This window comes from Mytilus galloprovincialis, chromosome 2 (assembly GCF_965363235.1).
Source record: "Mytilus galloprovincialis chromosome 2, xbMytGall1.hap1.1, whole genome shotgun sequence".
Lineage (NCBI taxonomy): Eukaryota > Metazoa > Mollusca > Bivalvia > Mytilida > Mytilidae > Mytilus > Mytilus galloprovincialis.
The window spans coordinates 106,084,033-106,111,715 of record NC_134839.1 but is presented as its reverse complement, the minus strand read 5'-3'; the positions used below and the strand labels follow the sequence as shown (position 1 = coordinate 106,111,715).

Sequence of the window (27,683 nt, the reverse complement as noted above, 5' to 3'; positions counted from 1 at the left end):
CAGTGGGCCCCCACTTATGAAAATTTCTGGATCCGCCACTGATGTCTCTGTCCTAACCTATGTTACAAGACGGTATAATGTCGTCAAATGATAAAAATACAAACTGTTAAGTCTCAAGGAAAACTTTTAAGATTTATCATTTCAGCAGCTATTTTTGTTGAAAAGGGGCAATTTGGGTACTGTGAGTCAGGTTATAATTCTCCCAGGTACCGTGGATACAAAATTGAAATCAGTCTGGGACTATTATACCAGAGACATATAATACATTATAGATTATTATGTATTATAGAGGGGGGCAAGGGGGGTTCCAATAACAGCAAAACAGTAAATTGATTTGGCTTAAAACAGATAACAAGGAATTGAAAAGTGACAATAACAGATAACAGTAAATGAAATCTTAAAATCAGTCCGGTCCAGAACCAATACAGTACTGTCAGTAGATCTTATTATATAACTGCTGGTATGGATCTGGTTAGGCTTTAACAGAGACATATATATTCACTTATTTAAAGGATATTGTATCGAGAAATTAAATTTTTGAAGCTGTTAAAGACACATCGTTTCTGAGCTTCACTTTTCACTATGTGAACCAGTTAAAAAAAAATTCAAAAATTGATAGTCAGGGTTCGCTTTCATGTAAATACAAAGTAAAGGAGTAGAACTCCTAAATATGAATGCTAAAAGCAAAAGATGTTGTGTAATTCCCAAAGGCAATATTTCACTCACATGCTCAAACAAATGATACATATATACTATTTTTGTATTTTGTAAATAAATATAAAAGGAGATGTATGATTGCCAATGAGACAACTCTCCCAAAGAGACAAAAAGACAAAGAAATTAACAACTAAAGCTCATCATACCACCATTCGATTATGAACAAACCAAAACTGCATAGTCAGATATAAAAGGCCTTGAAATGACAAACGAAAAACAATTCAAACGAGAAATTTAACAGCGGCGAGCCTGATTTATCTCCAAAATAATAAACGAAAACAACCACTGTATTACAGGCTCCTGACTTGGGACAGGCACATACAGAATGTGGCGGGGTGAAACATGTTAGTTGGTGCCTAACCTTGGACAGTGCCGTGTTACAGTACAACATAACGTTTATTATTTGGTCATTGAATTAAAATTATATACGGTGTATCAATGCTTTTTTATAACAAATTCCATATGATAAGTTATTGTAATAGTTATAAGTGAATTTTAGTCAAATTTTATACAAATTGTTATTTTTACAAATTATAATTTGTACAAAAAATGTGTACAAAGTCAAAATACAAATTATAATTTGTAAGAAAAATGTGTACAAAGTCAAAAAACAAACTATAATTTGTTCCTATTTTTTGTACAAATAAATAATTTGTACAACATTATACAGACAATGGAATTTACTACAAAGAATAATAATAATGTCACGATACTGGAATGGTCCTGGACCCGACTGTTTTTATGTCAAGTTGTTACTGGAATCCTTCTGCAAATACGTGACCTCCATATCACCAGTGGAAAGACCCCAATAGTGATAATAAGAAGATGTGGTATGAGTGTCAATGAGACAACTCTCCATCCAAATCACAATGTTTAATTTTCTTCAATTTCTATTTTTAAAAGATTCAATTTGGCTGTCAAAAAAAATGCTAACATTCCAATTTCAATAACAGTTAACAGCAAATACAATCTCACAATAACAGATAACAATAAAAATAATAGTTCTATAACAGCTAACAAGGAATAAGACAATAACAGCTAACAGTAAATATATTTTCAGAATAACAGATAACAAAGAATTAAATTACCCCATAACAGCATAACAGTTAAACCCCTTGCCCCCCCTCATTATAGGTCTCTGATTATACTGTATAATGAGTCCCAGAATCAGTACAGCCGAAACTTCCTGAAACTTTACACTATTAATATTTTCAAGTTTATACATCTGTGATTGTTGTGTTAATCAAAGACGTATAACTAACATCTTATATACGTCCTTGTGTCAATGATTATTTATGCACTGTAACTTTTTGAATTTCCCGCAAATTCCGTATCGGATAATTTCGGAAATCTCCGTAATTGTTAATCGTTTATCCAATCAAATATTTCGTAACATTTTGCCATCGGCAATGCACAGTGTTTAATTTCTTGAAATGCCAGACATGGTAATCACAAAAAAGACAAAATTCATGATAAATAAGGATTGAAAGACATGTAATCGTAATATTTTTATACAAAGATTTCATAAAGATCCGAAATTTCTAAATTGTCAACCTAGATCTTTTTGAAAACAGAAGAAATACGAGCCAGAAGGATGGTTACCTGGGACGCTTATTTATTATTTTGTAGTGTCTCGGAATAATTTTACGTACAACATCGTCAAAAAGGTAATCTGAAGCATATACAAAGATTGGTTTCATTTGAAAGAAAAATATTTCACTATAAGTCAAACCCAAACAGAATATTGCCATGACTGGGCATGAGAGCTCTCACTGCATTAGTGCTTGTAATATTAAATGTTAGATAGTTCAGAGCATTATAAGCATAAATACTAAAATAGTTCAAATCATTATAATGTCTTGTTTAAATTTGTTGCTGTGACAACTATTACTGCATAAGCCTTAGCACTTACGACCCCAAAAATTAAAAAAGATTACTGTTATGGCTAAACCATTTAGGAATAAGGGGGCAGAAAAAGGGGAAAAATTAAAAGAAAATTTCTTCAAATATTTTTTTGGGGGTTAATATTCAACAGCATCGTGTCTTGCACAAATGCAAAAAAAACAGGGTAATTATTTTTTTTTGGAGAAGGGGGAGGGGGGTGCAATTTGCAACATCACAGTGTATTGCACAAAAGCAAAAACTGAATATAAATTCAAATCATATAACTAATTTGAAGTTCTTTGACTGAAGTTATTCTGTGTCAGAAACCTATTATGTGTAATTACAATCCAAGTATCGAGCGTGAATATTGTGTCCATTTGAATCTATGACAAATTGCCCCACTAGAAAATCGCCCCACTTTTTCACGAATCCGGGTCCGTTCGCGCCCACTCACATTTGCACCCTATCGCATTCGCCCACTTTCACTTTTGCACCCTACACGTTCGCACCCAATTTTTATTGGTTTTGTGTTTAATATTAACTTTGTAATCAACATGATCAAGTTTTGGCAAATGTATTCCTATAAGTATATTTGTTGTCATTGTCCTAAATTAAAGTGAGACAACGTGTTTTCAAGTTTTGTGTTGAATAAATCTTAATCTTGTTTTGGTTAAGTGTATTGCTAAGTTTCAAATTAAAGAGTGACTATGACAACATATTTTTTTGTGTTGCATAAATTGCATTGCTATGATTTTTTGTCGAGCCTGCAACTTTTGTTGCAGAAAGCTCGACATAGGGATAGTGATCCGGCGGCGGCGGCTACGGCGGCGGCGGTGTTAGCTCACTTCTTAAAAGCTATATATTTTAAAAGGTGGAAGACCTGGATGCTTCATATTTTGTATATAGATGCCTCATGTTACGAAGTTTCCGTCAGTCACATGCCCATTGTCCTTGACCTCATTTTCATGGTTCAGTGACCACTTGAAAAAAAAGTTCAGATTTTTTGCAATGTTAAATTTTCTCTTACTGTAAGTAATAGGATAACTATATTTAGTATGTGCGTACCTTGCAAGGTCCTCATGCCCGTCAGACAGTTTTCACTTGACCTCAACCTCATTTCATGGATCAGTGAACAAGGTTAAGTTTTGGTGGTCAAGTCCATATCTCAGATACTATAAGCAATAGGTCTAGTATATTCGGTGTATGGAAGGACTGTAAGGTGTACATGTTCAACTGGCAGGTGTCACCTGACCTTGACCTCATTTTCATGGTTCAGTGGTTAAAGTTAAGTTTTTGTGTTTTGGTCTGTTTTTCTCATACTTTATGCAATAGGTCTACTATATTTGTTGTATGGAATGATTGTAAGGTGTACATGTCTAGCGGGCAGATGTCATCTGACCTTGACCTCATTTTCATGGTTCAGTGGTTATAGTTAAATTTTTGTGTTTTGGTCTGTTTTTCTGATACTATATGCTATAGGTCTACTATATTTGTTGTATGGAATGATTGTAAGGTGTACATGTCTAGCGGGCAGATGTCATGTGACCTTGACCTCATTTTTATGGTTCAGTGGTCAAAGTTAAGTTTTTGAGTTTTGGTCTTTTTATCTAATACTATATGCCATAGGTCAACTATATTTGGTGTATGGAAATATTTTATGATCTTTATGTCAGTCGCGCAGGTTTTATTTGACCGTGACCTCATTTTCATGGTTCATTGCACAGTGTTAAGTTTTTGTGTTTTGGTCTATTTTTCTTAAACTATATAAGTAATGGGTCAACTACATATGTTGTATAGAAGCATTGTTAGCTGTACATGTCTGCCTGGCATGGTTCTCTAACCTTGACCTCATTTTCAAGGTTCATTGGTCTTTGTTTAGTTATCTTGGTTAATGTTAAGTTTATGTGACAGTTGTAATAAAGCTTTGCTTTATACTTACGACTATCAACATAATATCAATGATTAGTTTAGAAGGCGAGACATTTCAGCGTGTGCACTCTTGTCTAATTATTCAACTGGAATGTCATTTAAAATTGGGTGCGAATGTGCGAGGTGCGAACGTGTAGGGTGCGAAAGTGTATTGGGCGCGAACAAACCTGATAGCCTTTTTCACAAACTCACCCCACCTTCTAAAAAATCACCCCACTTATGCAAAAGGGTAAACTATTGCAAATAGGTATGATAACATGTCACATTTATGAAAAGGGTAAAAATCCCGATGAAATACGGTCTGCCAACTCGCCCCTCTCATGTCACTCATGACAATTAGATAAACCAAGAGGAATTTATAAGTGCCAACTCGCCCCACTAATAAAATAAGATGCAATCCCGTTGTATATCTATGTCCCTGCCCCACGTTAATACTTATGAAAACGTAAGTGAATTGCTTTAAAATCAAATAATTGAAATCCTTCAATTGTACTATTATGATACAATTAACAGGTTTCTTTTCAATTGTTATACAAATACCTAAGCTTACAAGTATAAAGTTATTCTCCAATAATGATACAAAAATGTATTTGCAATTATATTTTAATAATGTTAAAAAGGTTTAATAAATTTTGTTTTTTTTTGGTATTCTATGTAAATTAGTTTTCATATACAGTCTTCACGCCGAGTGGCAGCCCAGGCGGGTAAAATTGCTCTCGGGCTGTAAAAATCAGACTTACAGGCCAACAGAATCTAACTAAAAATTTTCAAAAATTGAGCTGCGGGCCTGCAGATTTAGCAGTTCAGCGTGAAGACAGCATATAAGTGCAGCTAGTTGGTGGACCTGAAATTATGTATACAAGTAGATTTTACCTTTTTTCAATAAGTGGGGCGAGTTGACAGGGGAAAATTAATTGGATTTAACCCTTTCCCCAAGTGAGGTGATTTTTTAAAAAGTGGGGCGAGTGGGTTAACCAGTTTGGGGCAATATTTTTAATAGTGGGGCGAGTTGGTGAAAAAGTGTGGCAATTTGGTGTGGGGCGATTTGTCCTGCTTCTGTCTATTTTGGCCCAACTTTTCAGGGTTGGACATCTGCGGTTGTATCCAGCTGCGCTCAGCGAAGCAATTTATTTTATCTTGACTAGAGAGGAAATTTTGCTCCGAATTTTGAGACCTTATAATTTTGACATGTGTGACAAGATTGCTTCCATTGAATAGTAGATACTAAGTTAGCTGTAAGCGGTTAAGCTATGGAAGTACTTCTTTAGCTCTGTCGGTTAGAGTGCTGCCTTGTTACACAGAGGCCCAGAAGCAGACAATGTGATTTACTGATATAAGAATTATGGCATATGCTCTCGTGTAAAAAATGAAAATATAACATTTAGACGGCTAGAAATTTTGCTTATTTAGGATATAACTGTATTGTATTTTAAGCTCTGACGGCATCAATTGGGGATTGGTGACGTTTTCCAATCAAAATGAACGTTACAAACGTTAATGCATTAGAATTAACAATTCTTACCTTTTGTGTGCTTGTTGCAATGTTGCAGTGTTCTCCTCAAGGACCTTTTAGCATCATGGTAATATGATGCTATATGTACTTGAATTGATTTTCTTATCTATAGATTGTGTTATCATGGTTATGGATGTGATGCCATAATTTTTTGAAACAAGATGGAAAACACTGTGTTGGTGAAATACATTTTCAGAAATATCCATTGTTAAATTTCCATTGAGATGCCTATGACCTTCTTTTTACAAATGGTATCCCAGATTTTCTAGACTATAAAATTTATATTATCCAGAGGTTTAGGTCTGTCAATGTAACATTCAGTTTGCTTATTTATTTGATACTACCAGACTACCATTATATTTCAAGACAAAAAAATTAAATCTGCAAAACAAGTGGGATAACCAGGTTTTTATTGGACAGAACCACATCCATCAAAATCCTGTTAAAAATTGTTTAATTATATTTTATTTTCATCAAATCATACATTTTGTACATGAAGCCTTTCTTTTAAAACGCAGGATTTATTATGTCAAAACCTCTTAATTTTTTAAAAATATTAATTGATTTGCAGTTGATAGTCATGATAGTGATAAATCTTGCTGCTTTTGCTGTTCTAGTTGCAGCTTAATGGTGATAATAATAAAACATAATAAGCACACTAAAACATTTATCTAATAAACTTTTTAGATATATATTGAATACTATTTTACTTGAAAGGCATTCTGTCATTCTGTCACAGTATGAATGTGATGTAAAGATCATGGAGAATTATTTTATCTTATACATTTTACTTCATACCTTTACTCTTTTGTAGAACTGCCATGTCACAACAAAATCAGAATGAGAACCAAGAAAATGAAGAGGTTTTGTTACAGGAATTTAAGCGAGAGGCTGTTAGTTACTTTAATAAATTTGATCGTAATGATAGAAATGAAGTAATCAAACATCTACAGACAAACTGGTATCTTTCTACAGACGATTTTAAAAATGAGAGGGAGAAACCTAAAGGGGTGATATCTGATTTGAACCCTGGGAACTCTTCATCATGTGTGATATTGATACCAGAAGAGGAAGGACTGAAGCCACTGGACTACCGAGAGATTCATCAGATCATAAGAGAACTCATGTATGGGATTTACATTCTCAATCAATCACCTAAAGTTAATCTGGAGGCAAATTATGATCAGACTTCCACTATAAAATTACCTCCAGCCTACCTGGACACACGCATTGGTCAAGTCCTATCAACAGTAGACTATACTTTGAAGTGCTTATGGCATGGAGCATATTTTCCAAAAGACAAGCGAGCACATTTTAATGAGAGGTGGAAATCTCATTTAGATACAGATTCTTCCAGCAGTACAAAGTCCAAGAAAATGACATACAAAGAGTTTTACAGTGCAGGTAAATACATTTAAATGACATACAAAGTGTTTTACAGTGCAGGTACATTTACATACATGTACATTAAGAACCTATAAAGTGTAGTGATTATATTTTAATCATCATGATCATGTTTCATCAAAAGAAATAACCCTTAATAAAAATTTTCGTCTAAATCACTTTCTTGATTTTCAAAATGTACCTTTCAAAATGTTCTAAGGCATCTCAAAATTTGTTTGAAGGTCTTGTAGAAAATTGTGGTAGCCTGCTCACCGTGTGGGAGGTCATGGGTTCATACCAAAGACTTGAAAATTGGTAGTCGCTGTTCCTTGCTACATGTACAAAATGTGCAATGTACATGTATGCACACAGCATTCAGGTGTAAGAACAAAGACAGTGAAAGACTGGTAGCACTAGATCTGAGTGCCAATAATGTGTCAGGGAGGGTGACCTGTCTTCCTGAAGAATGTTACCTTTTAAACTAGACCATTAAAAATCCAACTCTCCTCGGTCAAAGCAGGGTTCTATACATACACATTGTATAATGTACACATTGTATAATGCACATTGCACAGATACGTATACATTGAAAGTGTTTTTTAATTTACTAAACACACACAACATGTATTTTTTGTAAATTGTGCATAACAGTGGATAAATGGTTATTGACATAAGTTACACAACTACATATTTTTTTCAGGTATACAGGATGTAACATATGATCCAGAATACGGGTCTATATATGATGGTATAGAAAGAGAGGATTTAGACGACAAAGATATTGTGGAGGAAAGAAACCATTTTATGAAGCATGTTGAGCAACTAAGTATGCAGATGACATTTTATCAAAATAAGACGTTTAACCACAAAGACTTATATGTGATGGATTCTGATTGGTTAGTGTCCAGTATAGTCAAGGCTTTAGATGATCATGTTGATAAGATGACCCACACAAGTTACGAACGCATCAATACCAGACTTCAGTTACATGAAGAGTTAATAATGCAGTGCTTAGACAATAAGAATGAAATAAGAAGAATGCTTTTATTGTGTAAATTTATTTCTTTCCTAACACCATTCTTTATGGGTATGAAAAAAAGAATGAAGATCCCACAAAGAAAAAGACTTTTACCAGACTTAACAGGTAGAATGTTTTATACAATTAGAAATAAACAAATGGTAGTCATGACAAATTCATGTACATCAATATTATATGAATAAAAAGAGATGTATGGGTAGGTTTTATGTCAATGAGACTTCAACACAACATTATAGGTAAAATACATCTAGAATACAACATACATACAGTCTTCAACAATAGTTAAGAGTCTTAACATTATATTTCAAACTCTGCATTATGTAGAGTAATATTTTTAAATGATTTCATTTTACAGAACTATTGAAATCAGCCATACCATCAACACCCAATTAAAATGACCTCTATACATGTAAATGTAGATGTGTTTCAGTTATTTGTATCATTAGTTTATGTCTCATTCTTGTCCTTTTATCTTATACATACATATGTCCATGATCCAAAGCAGTTGTTTCATGGTTATTGTCGAGCCTGCAACTTTTGTTGCAGAAAGCTCGACATAGGGATAGTGATCCGGCGGCGGCGGTGTTAGCTCACTTCTTAAAAGCTATATATTTTAGAAGGTGGAAGACCTGGATGCTTCATATTTTGTATATAGATGCCTCATGTTACGAAGTTTCCGTCAGTCACATGTCCATTGTCCTTGACCTCATTTTCATGGTTCAGTGACCACTTGAAAAAAAAGTTCAGATTTTTTGTAATGTTAAATTCTCTCTTACTGTAAGTAATAGGATAACTATATTTAGTATGTGCGTACCTTGGAAGGTTGTCATGCCCGTCAGACAGTTTTCACTTGACCTCGACCTCATTTCATGGATCAGTGAACAAGGTTAAGTTTTGGTGGTCAAGTCCATATCTCAGATACTATAAGCAATAGGTCTAGTATATTCGGTGTATGGAAGGACTGTAAGGTGTACATGTCCAACTGGCAGGTGTCATCTGACCTTGACCTCATTTTCATGGTTCAGTGGTTATAGTTAAGTTTTTGTGTTTTGGTCTGTTTTTCTCATACTTTATGCAATAGGTTTACTATATTTGTTGTATGGAATGATTGTAAGGTGTACATGTCTAGCGGGCAGATGTCATCTGACCTTGACCTCATTTTCATGGTTCAGTGGTTATAGTTAAGTTTTTGTGTTTAGGTCTGTTTTTCTCATACTTTATGCAATAGGTTTACTATATTTGTTGTATGGAATGATTGTATGGTGTACATGTCTAGTGGGCAGATGTCATCTGACCTTGACCTCATTTTCATGGTTCAGTGGTCGAAGTTAAGTTTTTGTGTTTTGGTCTTTTTATCTAATACTATACATGTATGTCATAGGTCAACTATATTTGGTGTATGGAAATATTTTATGATCTATATGTTAGTCGTGCAGGTTTTATTTGACCTTGACCTGGTTTTCACGGTTCATTGCTCAGTGTTAAGTTTTTGTGCTTTGGTCTATTTTCTTAAACTATAAGCAATAGGTCAACTATATTTGTTGTATGGAAGCATTGTTAGATGTACATGTCTGCCTGGCATATATATGGTTCAACTGACCTTGACCTCATTTTCATGGTTCATGTTAAGTTTATGTGACGGTTGTAATAAAGCTTTATATTTAGGAGTATCAACATAATATCAATGATTAGTAAAGAAGGCGAGACATTTCAGTGTGTGCACTCTTGTGACCTTTAAGCATTGAGGTAATATTTTTTGCATTTCAAAATATATATATATACACAACAGCTAATATTATACATGTAGCTTGGATTATCTCACCTTCAAATGAAAGAAATATTAATTGACTCACATTAAATCTTGCAATTTGGTTATATTTGAGTGGGCACATATTATAAAATGCAGCCTATGAAAATTATGCCAGGAGTTTGCAAAATTTTATATGTGTCCTAAAAACAGAGTTACAAAAAATGATTGAATTCAGTATACAATGTATAAACAAAATCGTGTTTTATTAGGAAGCTAGAACTTAAATGATATCTGTTTTTATGTTTGGTCAGGTCCATATTACATGTAGACTTTTTTTTTGAAGTGTCAGAAGTTTATGCCACATTGCTTTGCAGGGGTCACCACACAAGGCAAAGTGTTGGACTACTCACTTTGTTATCTAATACATGTATTTTAAGATTTGTTCATAAACTGACATCTGCAGAGAATGCCTCTCTGTAAATAAAGACAACCAGTAAACTTATATTGCCGTTTGTTTTATATATAATATAATCTGATTGTTTTTGGATAGAAAATAAATTAACAAAATAAAAGGGACTTGAAGCAAGTCTAATACATGTATTTGGTCTTTCATGACTACATGTATATTCATTAATGAGTAAGGATTTATATTAAATATATAAGTTGATCTATAGTCTTTAGTTGATGAAGTGTCTGATCCAAAGCTTAAGGAATTCTATATATATTTGCTCAATATACCGATTATGTAATAAGTACAATGTACCTGCACTATTGATTTAAATATATTTAGGAAACTCAATTATGTAAAATATAATTAATGTATATCATGTGAAGTATATTTACTAAAAAAGATATAAAACAAAAGCCTCTGTCCAAACTATTGATAAAAACATGTTGCTTATTTTGTAACAGGGACATGTTAAATTACATGTGTATATATATACTCATGATAAAGGAGTAGGGGCATTAAGTCCTGGTTTTGGCCGAAGAAAGTTAAATGTTCGATAACTTTTTCAAATTGGCACATAATGTTTAGAAATGCATAGGGTCAAGAAATTTTAAAGAAAAATATAAAGATTTTTATCTGATGACGTCACAATTACGTCATTATAAATTTGTATGTACTGTTTTCACAAAAATTAAACGATAAAAAGTACAGAATTTTTAAGTCATGTTTTGTTGCCATGGTAACTTGTTCAATGTCATTGATTTTAATTTGGACTTGTATACATGTAAGAATAACATCTTCATGCTTTATATATCATGTACCATGTTTCAATGCTAGATTAAAATTGACGTGGAAAGGTAACACCCGGCCACCAAAAGCTTCATTTTTATGAAGCCAAGGTGGTTGTGTGGTCTAGCGGGACGGCTACAGTGCAGGTGATTTGGTGTCACGATATCTCAGTAGCATGGGTTCGAATCCCGGCGAGGGAAGAACAAAAAAATTGTGAAAGCAAATTAACAGATCTAACATTGTTGGGTTGATATTTAGACGAGTTAACGTTGTACAAATGTATATACAAAATATACACAGCCATGTATCACCATCACTGCTGGTGATCCAATGGATAAATCTGTTGTAGAGTTGTTACTGTCTCAGACGTACTTATAAATATAATTATTTTCTGTGACTGTATCTTACATTAATTTATAGGATCCTTTACTATAAATAATTAAGCTTATCTGTAAGAATAACATCTTCATGCCTTATATATCATGTACCGCCGTATATATCATGTACCGTAGTACGACGCTAAATTAAAACTGACATGGTGGAAAGGTAACACCCAGCCACCGAAAGCTTCAATTTTATGAAGCCCAGGTGCTTGTGTGGTCTAGCGGGACTGCTACAGTGCAGGCAATTTGGTGTCACGATATCTCAGTAGCATGGGTTCAAATCCCGGCAAGGGAAGAAAAAAAAAATTGCAAAAGCAAATTAACAGATCTAACATTGTTGGGTTGATGTTTAGACGAGTTGTATATATACAGAATGTACACAGCCATGTATCACCATCACTGCTGGTGATCCCATGGATAAATCTGTTGTAGAGTTGTCACTGTCTCAGACGTACTTATATATATGCAGATAAGGGGATGGAGAGAGGGTTTTACAATGTACACTGTAATAATAACTAATATATGACAAAATTATCTGCTACAGCATAAATGCATTAAAAGAGACACATTTTCAGTTAAAACATCTGATTTAGATATTAATTACTGGATAATTTTAACTATTCACTCATACCTTGAATGGTACAAATGAAAACATATCAAGGTTATAATTAATAGCAAACAAGAAACAACCTGAGCTGTACATGTAGTTAGACTAGAGACTAAGATTACAGCAACTAGAAACAAATTTGCAATGTAGATATTTTCAGTGTTTGTATTTACGTACTGCATTTAAATGTGTTAAAAATAAGACAATGTAAGACAACTGAATTCAACTACAATAACATAACTGTAAATTTTAATACTAGAACAATATATTCTAAAAGTTAATTTGATTTGCATTTATGAGTTTTAATATGTTTAAAAATTAGTAGCTCCCCAAAAATTTTCTGTTATTTGGAGAAAATGAGACATTAAATTAGATTCAGATTAAAAATAGAAAATTCTGACCAATTATATAGACCAGTTGAGTTTCCTGTATAAATGAACAACAAACTTAAACAAACATAACAAAGGCAACATGGTCAACCACGACATTTTATTTGTTGGTCGTGACTTTCTCCTTTCAACTGTCGATTTCTTATTATTGTCAATATAAGTATTGTAAATAGAACTGGTAATTTAAATTCTATTGAAGTTCCCATGACAGGATTGGTTGTCAAATAATATTTAACCAGTTAAGACGTCTTCAGTAAATGTTTATGTTATTAAACGTATGTAAAAGTTGTTAATAACACCTGAGTTTACAGATTTTCATAGTTTAAATAGTCAGATATAAGTTAAATGGATTTTAAATGGATTACCTGACAGTTACCTATTGACTGGGTTATTTCTAAGGCAGATTATAGGTGTGAATCACAAATATTAATTATGTTTTTATGATAGATTAATTCCAATATTTCTTGATATCATGCATGTAGTCAATATTGAAGTTTTCATAGTTGGATTTTTACATATTTGTTTAAAAACCTGAATATATCTAGTACATTTGTACTGAGGTTGTAAAGAAGTTCTGATTATTTCAGGTATCTGATATTTGATTTTTTTTCAAACCTAATATAAAATTATGAAACACAGACATAAACCTATAATATTTGATATAAAAAACAAACAGAGACCTAGAAGATCTGATAATTAACACAGACATGACAGACATAAACCTTTAACACAGACATAGACCTGGAAGACTGATATTATACTCAGACATAGATCTGAAATATTTGATATACTCTGACAGAGATCTAGCATATTTGATAATAAACACAAACATAGACCTTGAGGATTTGGTATTAGACATCTATACAGACCATTAATACATAGTTGATGCATTAGCAGTGTTTTTAACAATGTTTAAGTAGAAAACACATCTATATCTCCTTCACTTTGCTGAAAAAACTTTTTATTTTATTTTCAAACTTTCTGAATACTGGTTGGTTTGTTTATGTTATATTTACGTGAGTATTAAAATCAATAGGTTCTAATCATTCTAAGAGAATGTAAAAAAATGTAAAGTTAAAGGTTTCTTAACAATGACATTTATTTATTGCTTCAATATTAAATTTTTTGTTATTTTATTCCTTTTTAGGAGATGAATGTCGAACAGAAAGAGAATTACCTCCCCTTATACTGGGACCAGACTTTAAATGTCCGCATTTTGATTTTGGTGGCAATTACTTCAACTTACATGGTGGTTTGTATTGTTTATTTATACCCCACATACAATAGGAGGGGATCATTATGTTTTAAGGATTCTATGTGTTTATTTATACCCCACATACAATAGGAGGGGATCATTATGTTTTAAGGATTCTATGTGTTTATTTTATACCCCACATACAATAGGAGGGGATCATTATGTTTTAAGGATTCTATGTGTCTATCTGTTTATCTGTCTAGTATCCAGTTTAAGTTTTGGTTTAAAGAGTAGTTTACCAAAAAGTTTTGTGGTCACAACAACTTGAAACTTAGAACACACTTTAAAAAAAAAAGATGTGGTGTGGTTGCCAATAAAACAACACTTCAAAAGAGACCAAATGACACAGAAATTAACAAAGAATGGTCACTTTACTGCCTTCAACAATGAGCAAAGTTTATTATGGTGTTCACTTTGATAATACACTGTCTGTATATGCCAAATTCGACCCATATTTCATGGTTCACATGTCAATTTGTAAGAGTATAATGGATACATGCAATCAGTGTCAAAGAGATAGTTACACTACCAACCATCAGTGGTTCCAGCAATAAAAGCACAGCTTTTAATAGAGTTGAACAATATTTCAGCTCAATATAAAATTAGTAAAGTGCATGTCTGGATGACATTGTTTTCAAGAAAATCTTCAATAGCAGAAAATGCAGCCATTTTTTCTATGATTTTGATCGATAGATAGTGAAAAAAAATGTATGCACATGTTTTTCTTCTGTCTATTATTACTAGTATTCAATTGAGCCTTTAACATGATTGAGCTACTATAGTTTCAGTGTAGTCATTAAGTAAAAGAACAAAGAGATAGATTCTTTAATATTTTAGGTGTATTGGTGGATATAGAGACAGACCCTATTGTTGAAGCACCAGAGTCGTTCAGTCAAATGTACAATCAGATAATGACAGAGTCAGAGGAACTGCTTAGTAAACATCTTAGTCATGACAAGATTAGGGAAAGTTATAAAGTACCGGTGTATGAAATCAATGGAAAAAGGTGTGTATGTATAGTTGATGTAACAATGTTTCAGTCAACAGTATTTTTAGCTCACCTGGCCCGAAGGGCAAACCAACCAAGATGGCCGCCATGGCTAAAAATAGAACATAGGGGTAAAATGCAGTTTTTGGCTTATAACTCAAAAACCAAAGCATTTAGAGCAAATCTGACAGCGATAAAAGTGTTTATCAGGTCAAGATCTATCTGTCCTGAAATTTCCAGATGAATCGGACAACCTGTTGTTGGGTTGCTGCCCCTGAATTGGTAATTTTAAAGAAATTTTGCTGTTTTTGGTTATTATCTTGAATATTATTATAGATAGAGATAAACTGGAAACAGCAATAATGTTCAACAAAGTAAGATTGACAAATAAGTCAGCATGACCAAAATGGTCAGTTGACCCCTGAAGGAGTTATTGCCCTTTATAGTCAATTTTTAACCATTTTTTCGTAAATCTTAGTAATCTTTTACAAAAATCTTCTTCTCTAAAACGACTGGGCCAAATTAAACTAAACTTGGCCACAATCATCATTGGGGTAACGTGTTTAAAAAATGTGTGGCGTGACCTGGCCAATCAACCATAATGGCTGCCACAGCTAATAATAGAACATAGGGGTAAAATGCAGTTTTTGGCCTATAACTCAAAAACCGAAGCATTAAGAAAAAATCTGACAGGGTTTAATTGTTTATCAGGTCAAGATCTATCTGTCCTGATGTTTTCACATGGATCGGACAACCCGTTGTTAGGTTACTGTCCTGAATTGGTAATTTTAAGGAAATTTTGCCGTTTTTGTTATTATCTTGAATATTATTATAGATAGAGATAAACTGTATACAGCAATAACGTTCAGCAAAATAAGATCTACAAATAAGTTTACATGACCAAAATAGTCAATTGACCTCTTAAGGAGTTATTGCCCTTTATAGTTAATTTTTAACATTTTTCATAAATTTTTGTAAATTTTTAGAAAATATTTTCCACTGTAATTACTGGGCCAAGTTCATTATAGGTAGAGATAATTGTAGCAACAAGAATATTCAGTAAAGTAAGATCTACAAACACATCACTATCACCAAAACACAATTATGTCATGAATTTATCCGTGTCCATTTTTTAATATGCACAAGACCAAGGTGAGCGACACAGGCTCTTTAGAGGCTCTAGTTATAAACTTATTTTGATGTTTATACCACAGTGCATGTATATGGAACTTTTCACAAACAGGGCCTAAATGTCAAAAACATCAAATATAGGTGATTACGTGTCTAATTGATGACAGAAATATGCATCCATTTCAAATATCTGCATGCAAAATAACCAAATGTATCTTACTTCTTGTAACTAATGTATTTTAACAGATGACATGTATGAATAATCTTGAAGATTGAGATTTGATATTGTTTAGAACAGGAAAAAGGATATTAAAATGATGGTCAACCTGAAATACAAGGCTAGTTACTAGTTTTTCTGAAAGGCCTTTGTAGTTGTGGAAATCATATGGAAATAAGCCAAGATTTCTATGAAATAGTCTTAGATCACCGTATATATTTATAAACTGCTATTTTAGTGACCAATTATGAAAATTACATTTGGTGTGACTGTTTATCAGTTCTAGTATATATAGTCGACTATAATAATTGTACATCTGTAGGTACTATACTGTTTTGCTTGAGTATTAGATGTACCAATTATGAATAGTATATTTGTCTAGTATTCAGTCTATAATAATTGTATATCTGTAGATACTATGCTGTGATGCTTGAGTATTAGTTGTACCAATTATGAATAGTATATTTGTCTAGTACATGTATTCAGTCTACAATAATTGTATATCTATAGATACTATGCTGTGATGCTTGAGTTTGAGACGTACTACTCAGCCACACCACAGAAACCATTGTGGGTAAAAGCTTACTCAGAACACATCACCATGCTGAAGACGTCAAAGATAGTCAATGATCCAGAACAACAACTCAATGAACAACTCAGAAAATATTTTGGATATAGAAAAACTGTTAAGATTGTTCAGGTATTTTAACAGACTTATTTGATAAATATAATGAAAATGAATAATTTCTAAGCCTTCTATTAACTAGTTACTGAAATGAGGTTTATGGTAGCTATTTCCTGAAAGTTCCTTTTGTTTTTTCTTTGATATAGTTTAAATGGTATGTTTGTTTTTTCTTTGATATAGTTTAAATGGTATGTTTGTTTTTTCTTTGATATAGTTTAAATGGTATGTTATCAGATAAAATATCCAAGACAGAAGCTTCATCAATGTTTGTCATCTGTTATTTCTGAATAGTTTATTACGTACAGATAATTTATCATGATTTTTGTCGAGCCTGCAACTTTAGTTGCAGAAAGTTCGACATAGTTATAGTGATCCCGCGCCGGTGGCGGTGTTAGCTCACTTCTTAAAAGCTATATATTTTAAAAAGTGGAAGACCTGGATGCTTCATATTTTGTATATAGATGCCTCATGTTATGAAGTTTCCGTCAGTCACATGTCCATTGTCCTTGACCTCATTTTCATGGTTTAGTGACCACTTGAAAAAAAAGTTCAGATTTTTTGTAATGTTAAATTCTCTCTTACTATAAGTAATAGGATAACTATATTTAGTATGTGCGTACCTTGCAAGGTCCTCATGCCCGTCAGACAGTTTTCACTTGACCTCGACCTCATTTCATGGATCAGTGAACAAGGTTAAGTTTTGGTGGTCAAGTCCATATCTCAGATACTATAAGCAATAGGTCTAGTATATTCGGTGTATGGAAGGACTGTAAGGTGTACATGTCCAACTGGCAGGTGTCATCTGACCTTGACCTCATTTTCATGGTTCAGTGGTTATAGTTTAGTTTTTGTGTTGTGGTCTGTTTTTCTCATACTTTATGCGATAGGTTTACTATATTTGTTGTATGGAATGATTGTAAGGTGTACATGTCTAGCGGGCAGATGTCATCTGACCTTGACCTCATTTTCATGGTTCAGTGGTCAAAGTTAAGTTTTTGAGTTTTGGTCTTTTTATCTAATACTATATGTCATAGGTCAACTATATTTGGTGTATGAAAATATTTTATGATCTATATGTCAGTCGTACAGGTTTTTTTTTTTTACCTTGACCTGGTTTTCATGGTTCATTGCTCATTTTCTTAAACTGTAAGCAATAGGTCAACTATATTTGTTGTATGGAAGCATTTAGCTGTACATGTCTGCCTGGCGTATAGTTCATCTGACCTTGACCTCATTTTCATGGTTCGTTGATCAATGTTTAGTTTTCTTGGTTAATGTTAAGTTTATGTGACAGTCGTAATAAAGCTTTATATTTAGGAGTATCAACATAATATCAATGATTAGTAAAGAAGGCGAGACATTTCAGTGTGTGCACTCTTGTGATTATCTTGATAGAGGGTTGCTGCTCACAAGGAAGCTATTAAACCAAGAGTTCCAAATGGTGAAGTTGAAATCATCCCTTCGTGAATTTTACGGACGCCATCACGAGTTGGTTGACCGTTATGGAATAACCGTTTCACAAATGATATCGGATATGTTCCTTACGTCGTAACTACAATCCCCTTTCCTTTCATGAATATGACCTACCGAATTAGACTATTTACTGGATTTGTTATCACATAAGCAACACGACAGGTGCCACATGTGGAGCAGGATCTGCTTACCCTTCTGGAGCACCTGAGATCACCCCTAGTTTTTTGGGGGGTTCGTGTTGTTTATTCTTTACTTTTCTATGTTGTGTCATGTGTGCTGTTTTTTGTTTGTCTTTTTCATTTTAAGCCATGGCGTTGTCAGTTTATTTTAGATTTATGAGTTTGACTGTCCCTTTGGTATCTTTGACCCTCTTTTACTCTTATTGCCAGATCTTTGGTCACAACTCCAGTCAAGATTAAGCAAACTTAGCAAAGGTTCCTTAATTGAATAAAATACTGTGATACAATTACCTTGAATACATACAGTAAATTAGTTGTTTTCTTTAGACAATGACAGCGCCAAAAGCAGCCATACAGAAAGGACTTCTTGGTTTATTTATTTACCTGTGTAACAAAAATGTCCATCAGCCATCACGCCTGAATAAACAAGACGAACAAGGACTGTCTTTACTGCATCATGCTGCCATAAACAACCATCCAGAGATTATTGTGGCACTGCTCAAACAAAAGATGGACATGAATGTCAGAAGAAATAACATTTCTACAGGTAGGCCTTATAGCTCTTATAATAAATCATCTCAATGTTTGAAACAAATTACAATAAGTTTACTATCTATTACAAGTTTTTAGTATATTTCAAGTTTTTGCTATGATTGTTAGAAAATATTTTTGCTAGATGTTTATTTTGTGTGTTAATAGGCTAGAAATGATTTAGCTAGTTCTGTTGAATTGTTTTATGTTGGTTCCATTCATAGAGTTAAGAAATTAAATAGTAGTTATAGATCCATCTCTTTGAGCATGATTTTACTATTTTAATTTGTAATAAATATTTGATTACACCAGACAAGTATTCAGGATACCTAGGTAATGCTTAAAACAAACCCCATATTTAAGTAAGAAATTAACAATTTATTTATCTAACAATCATCTATATATATTAAAGTGTGAACAGAAAAGTACTTTGATTTTCTACAAGCTTAAGTCTGTTTAAAATTTATGAAGATGTGTAACACTTTGTGGAGATACTAGTATGTCATTAAAATTATCTAACGAATGTGTCTGCTGTAAAAAAAAGAGTATAAGAGTATTAATCATGTGTTAATGTTTTGAATTAGCAAGTTTTATAGGACATCTAACTTGGTTTGCTTAGAAAATAAAGATAACTTACTCTAGAACTAAAATAGATCATGCTTATTTTACGTTTAACTCCATTTGAGCTTTAAAGTGTGGAATTTCCTGTTAATGTATATCTTGTGTGTTTGTGAAGTGAAAGTAGAGAATTTGAGTATATTGAGTATGTGATATTAAATGTTGTATTTACCAGATGCTGATATTAAGACGAACAGTGATCGCCACTACCTGTTGGACATGTGTAAATAATCCTATCATTAGAGTGTTTGATACAGTTCCCTCCCTTTTTCCTTTTCTTCTCCTTACAACATATAGTCCAGTCTATTATGATCAAATATATGAAATATGTATATACATGTAGTTCTGCAGGGCTTCTTAGAATATATAAGTACCATAATTATTTTAGGAATCATGTATTCCAGATAGTATTTCTTGCAGTCTAAATTCTTGACCAATGTTTTGCTTTTCTTAAGATATATAGCAATAGGGGAATTTTTCTGCTTTTTTAGGTTCTAATTTTCTAGACTCTGCATTTTTTAGATTCTAAATTTCTTCCGAAGTTTGCTTACTTTATTTGTGAATTTTCCAAGATTCTGTATAAAAAAGAGGTTCTCTTAATAAATACATGTGCTATTTTTGGTTTAATTTGTTCCTGATTTTTTTTCCCTTGTTTCCTTATTTCTTTAAATCCCTATGCATTAATCTTTGCAATGAGTGGATTACTTTTATAATGTAAGTTTCAACAAATAGTAAAGTGCTTCAAACTTTGTGCATATTACAAGAACAGTTAGCATTGCTTCATTTTAATAAAAAGAAATAAAAACCGTTTTCTTTTGAACTGTTACTTGGAAAATAGTTTTGGTCCAATAGTATGCCATAAGATAATTATATCAATTGTAAAGTAGTTGACCTTAGTATCACAAATATACTTACAAATTCTCAATACAAGAAATTAAAAGAGTTATAATCATTCGACAAAGTAAATAACATGCACAGATGCTGCTGTTAGAAAGCTTATGCTTACCCTGTTAGAATTTAAACTACTCCTATTGAAACATAGATTATATAATATTTCCTATCTTACTTTACTAAATATTTACAAAACTCCTATTTTCTGTTTTTCAAATGCCCAATGTCATCATCATTAAGTTGCAGCATAACTATCCTTAAAGGTATTTTTTCTGGCAAGGATAAATTCTAAGATTTATTCCAAGAAACCTAGAAGTCAAAAGCAGTTAACTTTCATTATTGGTTTCACTCATATAAAGACCCTTTTGGAAAAGTAAATGCTTTCAGACTTGTCCTAATTGATTCAATCAAAAATCAGTTTATGGCATTATAAGAAAAGGAAAAAAGGTCAGTACTGAAAATAAATGTAGTGGGATGTCATGGGTACACAGGCAGGGGAGACAAAATTGTTTTATCTGTAGATTATTGATAGTGGAAAGGTTTTTTTCACCAACTATAATCTTACAATATATATAGACACTACTGATTCCTTTGTAGGAATTTTATTATAGATATGGTACTGGGTATATGATGGTTATCAGTACAAAATACCCCACAATATATATAACAAGACTTACTCTATTCTATAAGTGCCTGTCCCAGCAAATCCAGCCACACATTCTGTTATTCAAACAAAAAAAGGCTACATGGAAATGATAGAACTTGCATTAAAACTACTGTAGCATTACACTTTAGTCAGGTTGTAAAATAGAAATGCAGATTGTAATAATAATCCAACTTTGTCACAGGTGAAATGGAAGAAAAAGCTACAGGTATTAAGCAGCATGTAATATTGTCCGCATGATTGTCACATGTTTATCATGTGATCAAGTCTGAGCATGATGCACACAAATATAGTGATGCATGGTCAAGCATTTTATTTGTTGTTGTATATTAATAATGTTTTTTTTAATTGTATTTCAATATTTCAACACAACTTTTAGATAGGACATTTTAGAAAATAAAAAAAATAAAAATCTTCAAAGTGCATAATAGTTTATGATTTTTTTGTCAAGTCATATATTTTGTCGGTTTCAATCTTTATTAGAAAAGTTTTGAATGTTTTTTTTTTTTTTTATCTTAGTCTATATTATATTGAGATGGAAAAACTGCCAGAACACATTATTTTTCCAAATCTCAGTACAAAGCACTTTCAGAGCAGTAAAGCATGATTTCTGAAAGACTTTATATATGCATGACAACTGAATAAGTCATTTCATCTACTCATTATTCTATTGTGTATTGATTAAAACAATTTAACATTTGAAAGGGTAAATTTGTAAATTTTGTAAAAAATAAAAAGAGAAAAGGGCAAAATCATTAGTGGAATAAATCAGAATGAATATAGATTGGATTTTGTACAACAATCTTTGAGATAATATAGAAAAGATATAAAAAAAAACCCCAATAGTTATAGCAGTGTACAGACAATATACTAACAGTTTTATCTTAAGAGTTATAGCAGTGTACAGACAATATACTAACAGTTTTATCTTAGTATCATATATTAACCATCTATTTGTATTATTTACATTCAGTATGTTTTCTCACCTGATATTAATTTCCACTGCACTGATTTTATAGATATATTCAATAAAATGTCACTTATTTTTTTATCTAACTGATTATTCATTAACTATCTTTCTACAGCATAATATTAACACAACACAAAAATGCAATTAACTTAATCAATTTTGACAAAATCATCACTTGTAACGACATAAATATTCATAACATATAATAACATTTCATGAATTTATTGGTAAAAAAAAATATTCATTTGTTTTAGATTTGACAAGTAAAATTGATATTCATATATTACAGGGCCAACCGCTTTACATTTTGCTTCTCGATGTGGGGCCTTGGATTCTGCTACCTGTTTGGTAGGGATATATGCTGGGACTACTGTTTATGATCAAGATGGCTGGGCTCCAGTCCACTACTCTGCTTTCTTTGACCATAAACCCATCATAAAAATGTTCCACAGACATAGTGCAGAACAGATAGACATGCATACTAAAAACAAGTAGGTTACAATATTACTACCTTGTGTGGGTGAAGATAGGAAATAATACACCACTCATTGTATTACATTAAAACCATTGACTGATGGTGGCAAACATTCAAAAAGAATTCAGTTATCATTTACACAATGTACTGAATGTCTAATGCAAAAATACCAAGATAAGGTTATAAGCTACAGGTGAATATCTCATAGGATACCACTCAAATTTTAACTATGTACGGTATAATTAGTAAAGTGTAAAACTTTCAGTAGTGCATCCACTTAAAAATGTTGTTGTTGAAATGACACTTCTGTCATTTAAAAGGTGAATATCCTATTGGTCAATATGAAGCTTCAAATTCATAGTGAGTGAGAAGCAATACCTATGTTGGGTGGGTCACACTTTTATGTTAAAAGTTTGAATGAATAAAGATGTTGGGTAATTGACAGCAATCAAACAACACAAAACATAAAGACATTTAGACAGATCAACAATCTTCTACAATAATAAACACATTTCTTAACAGTATATCAGGTCTGTGAAATTGAATTTTTAAGGCTATCAAAGATCTACAATTAACATTTAATAACCTGATTGTCAAAAACATAAGGGTACAAGCACATCTAGTTTATTTTTTTAGAGAAAAAGTAAGAAGATTCCACATAGGACAATGCAAAATTATTAGTCAAAGAAAGTCAACATTCTGATGAAAAGAAAAACTGATTTACAAAGCCTTCAAGTGGACAAAACACTTTCATAAAGGTCAAGTAAATCCAGTGTTCTGACACTTCAACTGTTGAGAACATATTTTGTTACGTTTTCAGATTTAGGTCTACGACTCTGTTACTTGCTGTCAATCATTTTTAACATTTTGTTACGTTTTCAGATTTAGGTCTACGACTCTGTTACTTGCTGTCAATCATTTTTAACATTTTGTTACGTTTTTAGATTTAGGTCTACGACTCTGTTACTTGCTGTCTATCATTTTTAACATTTTGTTATTTATTTCAGATTCAGGTCTACACCTCTCTTACTTGCTGCTAGTTCTGGTGCCCTGTCAGCTGTCAAATGTTTGATACAACTAGGAGCAGAAATTTCACGGAAAGATTCTGAAGATAATGGCATTGTACATCTGGCAGCCTTGAGATTACATACTAATGTTCTGGAATATCTTATAGAATCTAATTATGAAAATGCACCAGTCTGGAAGATTCTAGTCAGTAAGTTACAGAGAATCATTGGTCTATGTTGTAGCCATTCATATAACAACTATATTAAAGAGAGTCAACCATTGGTCTTTGTTATGGCCATTCCAGTAGATACTGTATGAAATAAAGGTTTGGTATTGTCTTTTTCTTTTTTGTTGTTGTTGAGATTCAGAAATTATCATATTGTGAGGTTTGGAGTAATGCTAATTATAAGAATTCTTGTGTATTGCAATAATAAAAACTTTCATTTTGTCCATTGGTATATAGAATAGAATAGAATAGAATATATATATATATATATATCTGTATGCAGCTTTTCCTAAAAATGCAATGGTTGTACTTGCTATTTCGTTCATTCTTTATTTAAATGCACTCAATAATTTCTGAGTTCATAGTATTACGTTTCACAGATTTTGTTTCATTTTAAAACTTGATTGAAAATTTTGTTTCATTTTAAAACTTGATTGAAATTTTGTACATATGATCTTTTTTTTTTTTTTTTTTTAAGGTATTTAAAAGGGAAACTGGTGTCAACAAACAAAAAATGAATACTTGACTTGCATTGTTTATTTTGAAATAAATGCATGTAGAGTTTGAGTTAGCTTACTTGTTTTAACCAGAAAGCTAAAGGAAAACACTATAGGAAATTCCCAATTTTGAGTCTTATTTTTTTACAAAAAGGAAAAAAAACAAGAATGATGACCAATGTGAAAATTGGTTTGTGCAATGACAGTGTTCTCAGCTTTATATTATGTACAATGACAGTGTTCTCAGCTTTATATTATGTATTAATTTTGATATTGAGTATGGTATATTTTAAAGGTATGTTGAAAGAAACAGAGCAGAAAAAAGATAGTGCTGTGAAATGTCTAGATGTTTTATCTACATCTAAACCTGGCCATTGGAAGGCTATTCTAGAAGCAGGTAGATCACATACTAGCTATTATTAGGCAATAAAAAACAACAAATTAAATATGTATGTTTTACAACTGCAGGCTTAATTCCTGAGCACTATGTAGCACTATCAATTTTAACTTTATTTGGTGTTATTTGATATTCTTGGAATCAATGGCTTTTTTAATTGCTTATAAACTTTATTTAAATTTTATGGTGGAGATAAGAGCTTGTTACTACAATGGTTGAATATGTCTCTGAATCCTGATAGCTTACAACAACCCAAATTGATTAGAAAAAAACAAAAAGAATTGACAAATTTCCACAGAATTAACTTCATTAAAGGATGGCTTTCAGCCATATGACTTGATACTGACAATGCGAAAACAGTATTTTAAGCAGATACCTTTTATTTTAAGATTGAAGTTTTGAAGTTCCATATCTAAGTTATCATTAAAAAAAAGTTAAATGAAATGAAAAAGACCAGTATTTCCATTATCTTCACAGCAGTACACACATTAATTGTTTTAGTTTCATTCAGTGTCAAAGTTTATTTTCAGTTTACAATAGCAAGGTGAGGTACATGATTTTAACAAATGTTTACAAAATTGTGAATGAATTGATATTAAAACTTGAATGTTTACTTAACTTTAATGTTTGCTTAGTTAATATTAGTTATCGTTACATGAAGTGCATGTTAAGATGATAGTTGCTGTTATTGTTGACTTGATGTTCTAATTAACCGAACAACAGATTTGTATTTCTGTCTGAAATGGATGATGGCCATGGTGGGATACTTAGAATAGTTTTATTGTTGAGCTCTTTAACAACTGATTGAGTTAAAACTCATAATAGAGGTAGATGGTGGCCTACATTAGATAAAATGGAATTAATTTGTGAAGTTGTTGGAATGAAAAAATTGGAGATGTTACATTATCCTAAGGAAAACCCTACCCTTTCTCTTTTAAGCTCACCTGGCCTAAAAGGCCAAGTGAGCTTTTCTCATCACTTGGCGTCCGTCGTCGGCGTCCGTCGTCGTTAACTTTTACAAAAATCTTCTCCTCTGAAACTACTGGGCCAAATTTAACCAAACTTGGCCACAAACATCATTGGGGTATTTAGTTTAAAAAAATGTGTCCGGTGACCAGGCCAACCAACTAAGATGGCCGATATGGCTAAAAATAGAACATAGGGGTAAAATGTAGATTTTGGATTATAACTCTGAAACCGAAGCATTTAGAGCAAATCTGACATGAAGTTAAATTTTTATCAACTCAAGATCTCACTGCCCTGAAATTTTCAGACGAATCGGACAACCCGTTGTTGGGTTGCTGCCCTGGAATTGGCAATTTTAAGGAAATTATACCGATTTTGGGCTATTATCTTGAATATTATTATAGATAGAGATAAACTGTAAACAGTAATAATGTTCAGCAAAGTAAGATTTACAAATAAGTCAACATGACCGAAATGGTCAGTTAATCCCTTTAGGAGTTATTGCCCTTTATAGTCAATTTTTAACCATTTTTCGTAAATCTTAGTAATCTATTACAAAAATCTTCTCCTCTGAAACTACTGTGCCAAATTAATCCAAACATGGCCACAATCATCTTTGGTGTATGTAGTTCAAAAAATGTTTGGCGTGACCCTGCCATCCAACCAAGATGGCCACCATGGCTAAAAATAGAACATAGGTGTGAAATGTAGATTTTGACTTATGTCACTGAAACCAAAGCATTTAGAGCAAATCTGACTGGGGTAAAATTGTTCATAAAGTGAAAATCTATCCGTCCTGAAATTTTTAAATGAATGGAACAACCGGTTGTTGGGTTGCTGCCCCGAAATAAGTAATTTGAAGGAAATTTTGCAGATTTTGGTTATTATCTTGAATATTATTATTGAAAGAGATAAACTGTAAACAGCAATAATGTTCAGCAAAGTATGATCTACAAATAAGTCAACATGACCAAAATTTTCAGTTGACCCCTTTAGGGGTTATTGCCCTTTATAGTCAATTTTGACCAATTTTTCGTAAATTTTTGTAATTTTTTACAAAAATCTTCTCCTATGAAACTACTGGGCCAATTTTAACCAAACTTGGCCACAATCATTATTGGGGTATCTAAATTAAAAAAATGTGTGGCGTGACCCGGCCAACTAACCAAGTTGGCCACCATGGCTAAAAATAGAACATAGGGGTGAAATGTAGATTTTGGCTTATATCTCTGAAACCAAAGCATTTAGAGCAAATCTGACAGAGGTTATATTGTTTATCAGGTCAAGATCTATCTACCCTGAAATTTTCAGACAAATCGGACAACCTGTTGTTGGGTTGCTGCCCCTGAATTAGTAATTTTAAGAAAAATTGGCAGATTTTGGTTATTATCTTTAATATTATTATAGATAGAGATAAACTATAAACAGCAATAATGTTCAGCTAAATAAGATCTACAAATAAGTCAGCATGACCAAAATTGTCAATTGACCCCTTAAGGAGTTATTGCCCTTTATAGTCAATTGTTAACAATTTTCATAAATTTTTGTTAATTTTTGTAAATTTTTAGGAAATATTTTCCACTGGTTTTACTGTTTACTGGGCCAAGTTCATTATAGATAAAGATAATTGTAGCAATAAGAATGTTCAGTAAAGAAAGATCTACAAACACATTACCATCAC

The 27,683-nt window shown here is 32.3% G+C and overlaps 1 protein-coding gene across 3 annotated transcripts in view; it reads left to right on the top strand.

Moving 5' to 3' along the window:
- Nucleotides 1–2,116: 2,116 nt before the first annotated feature.
- Nucleotides 2,117–27,683, top strand: part of LOC143065266 (ankyrin and armadillo repeat-containing protein-like) — a 40,669-nt gene continuing 15,102 nt past the window's right edge. Inside the window, exons 1-11 of one of the 3 annotated variants that reach the window (XM_076238730.1) lie at nt 2,117–2,384; nt 6,858–7,447; nt 8,127–8,570; nt 13,979–14,083; nt 14,924–15,092; nt 16,933–17,122; nt 19,087–19,306; nt 21,648–21,671; nt 22,723–22,924; nt 23,916–24,124; nt 24,935–25,036. In XM_076238730.1, the coding sequence (XP_076094845.1) occupies nt 6,865–7,447; nt 8,127–8,570; nt 13,979–14,083; nt 14,924–15,092; nt 16,933–17,122; nt 19,087–19,306; nt 21,648–21,671; nt 22,723–22,924; nt 23,916–24,124; nt 24,935–25,036 (2,248 nt within the window). In that variant the 5' untranslated portion in view covers nt 2,117–2,384; nt 6,858–6,864. Of the gene's footprint in view, nt 2,385–6,857; nt 7,448–8,126; nt 8,571–13,978; nt 14,084–14,923; nt 15,093–16,932; nt 17,123–19,086; nt 19,307–20,083; nt 20,132–21,647; nt 21,672–22,722; nt 22,925–23,915; nt 24,125–24,934; nt 25,037–27,683 lie in introns of all 3 variants that reach the window. The other 2 variants (XM_076238729.1, XM_076238731.1) reach the window with 2 other exon arrangements.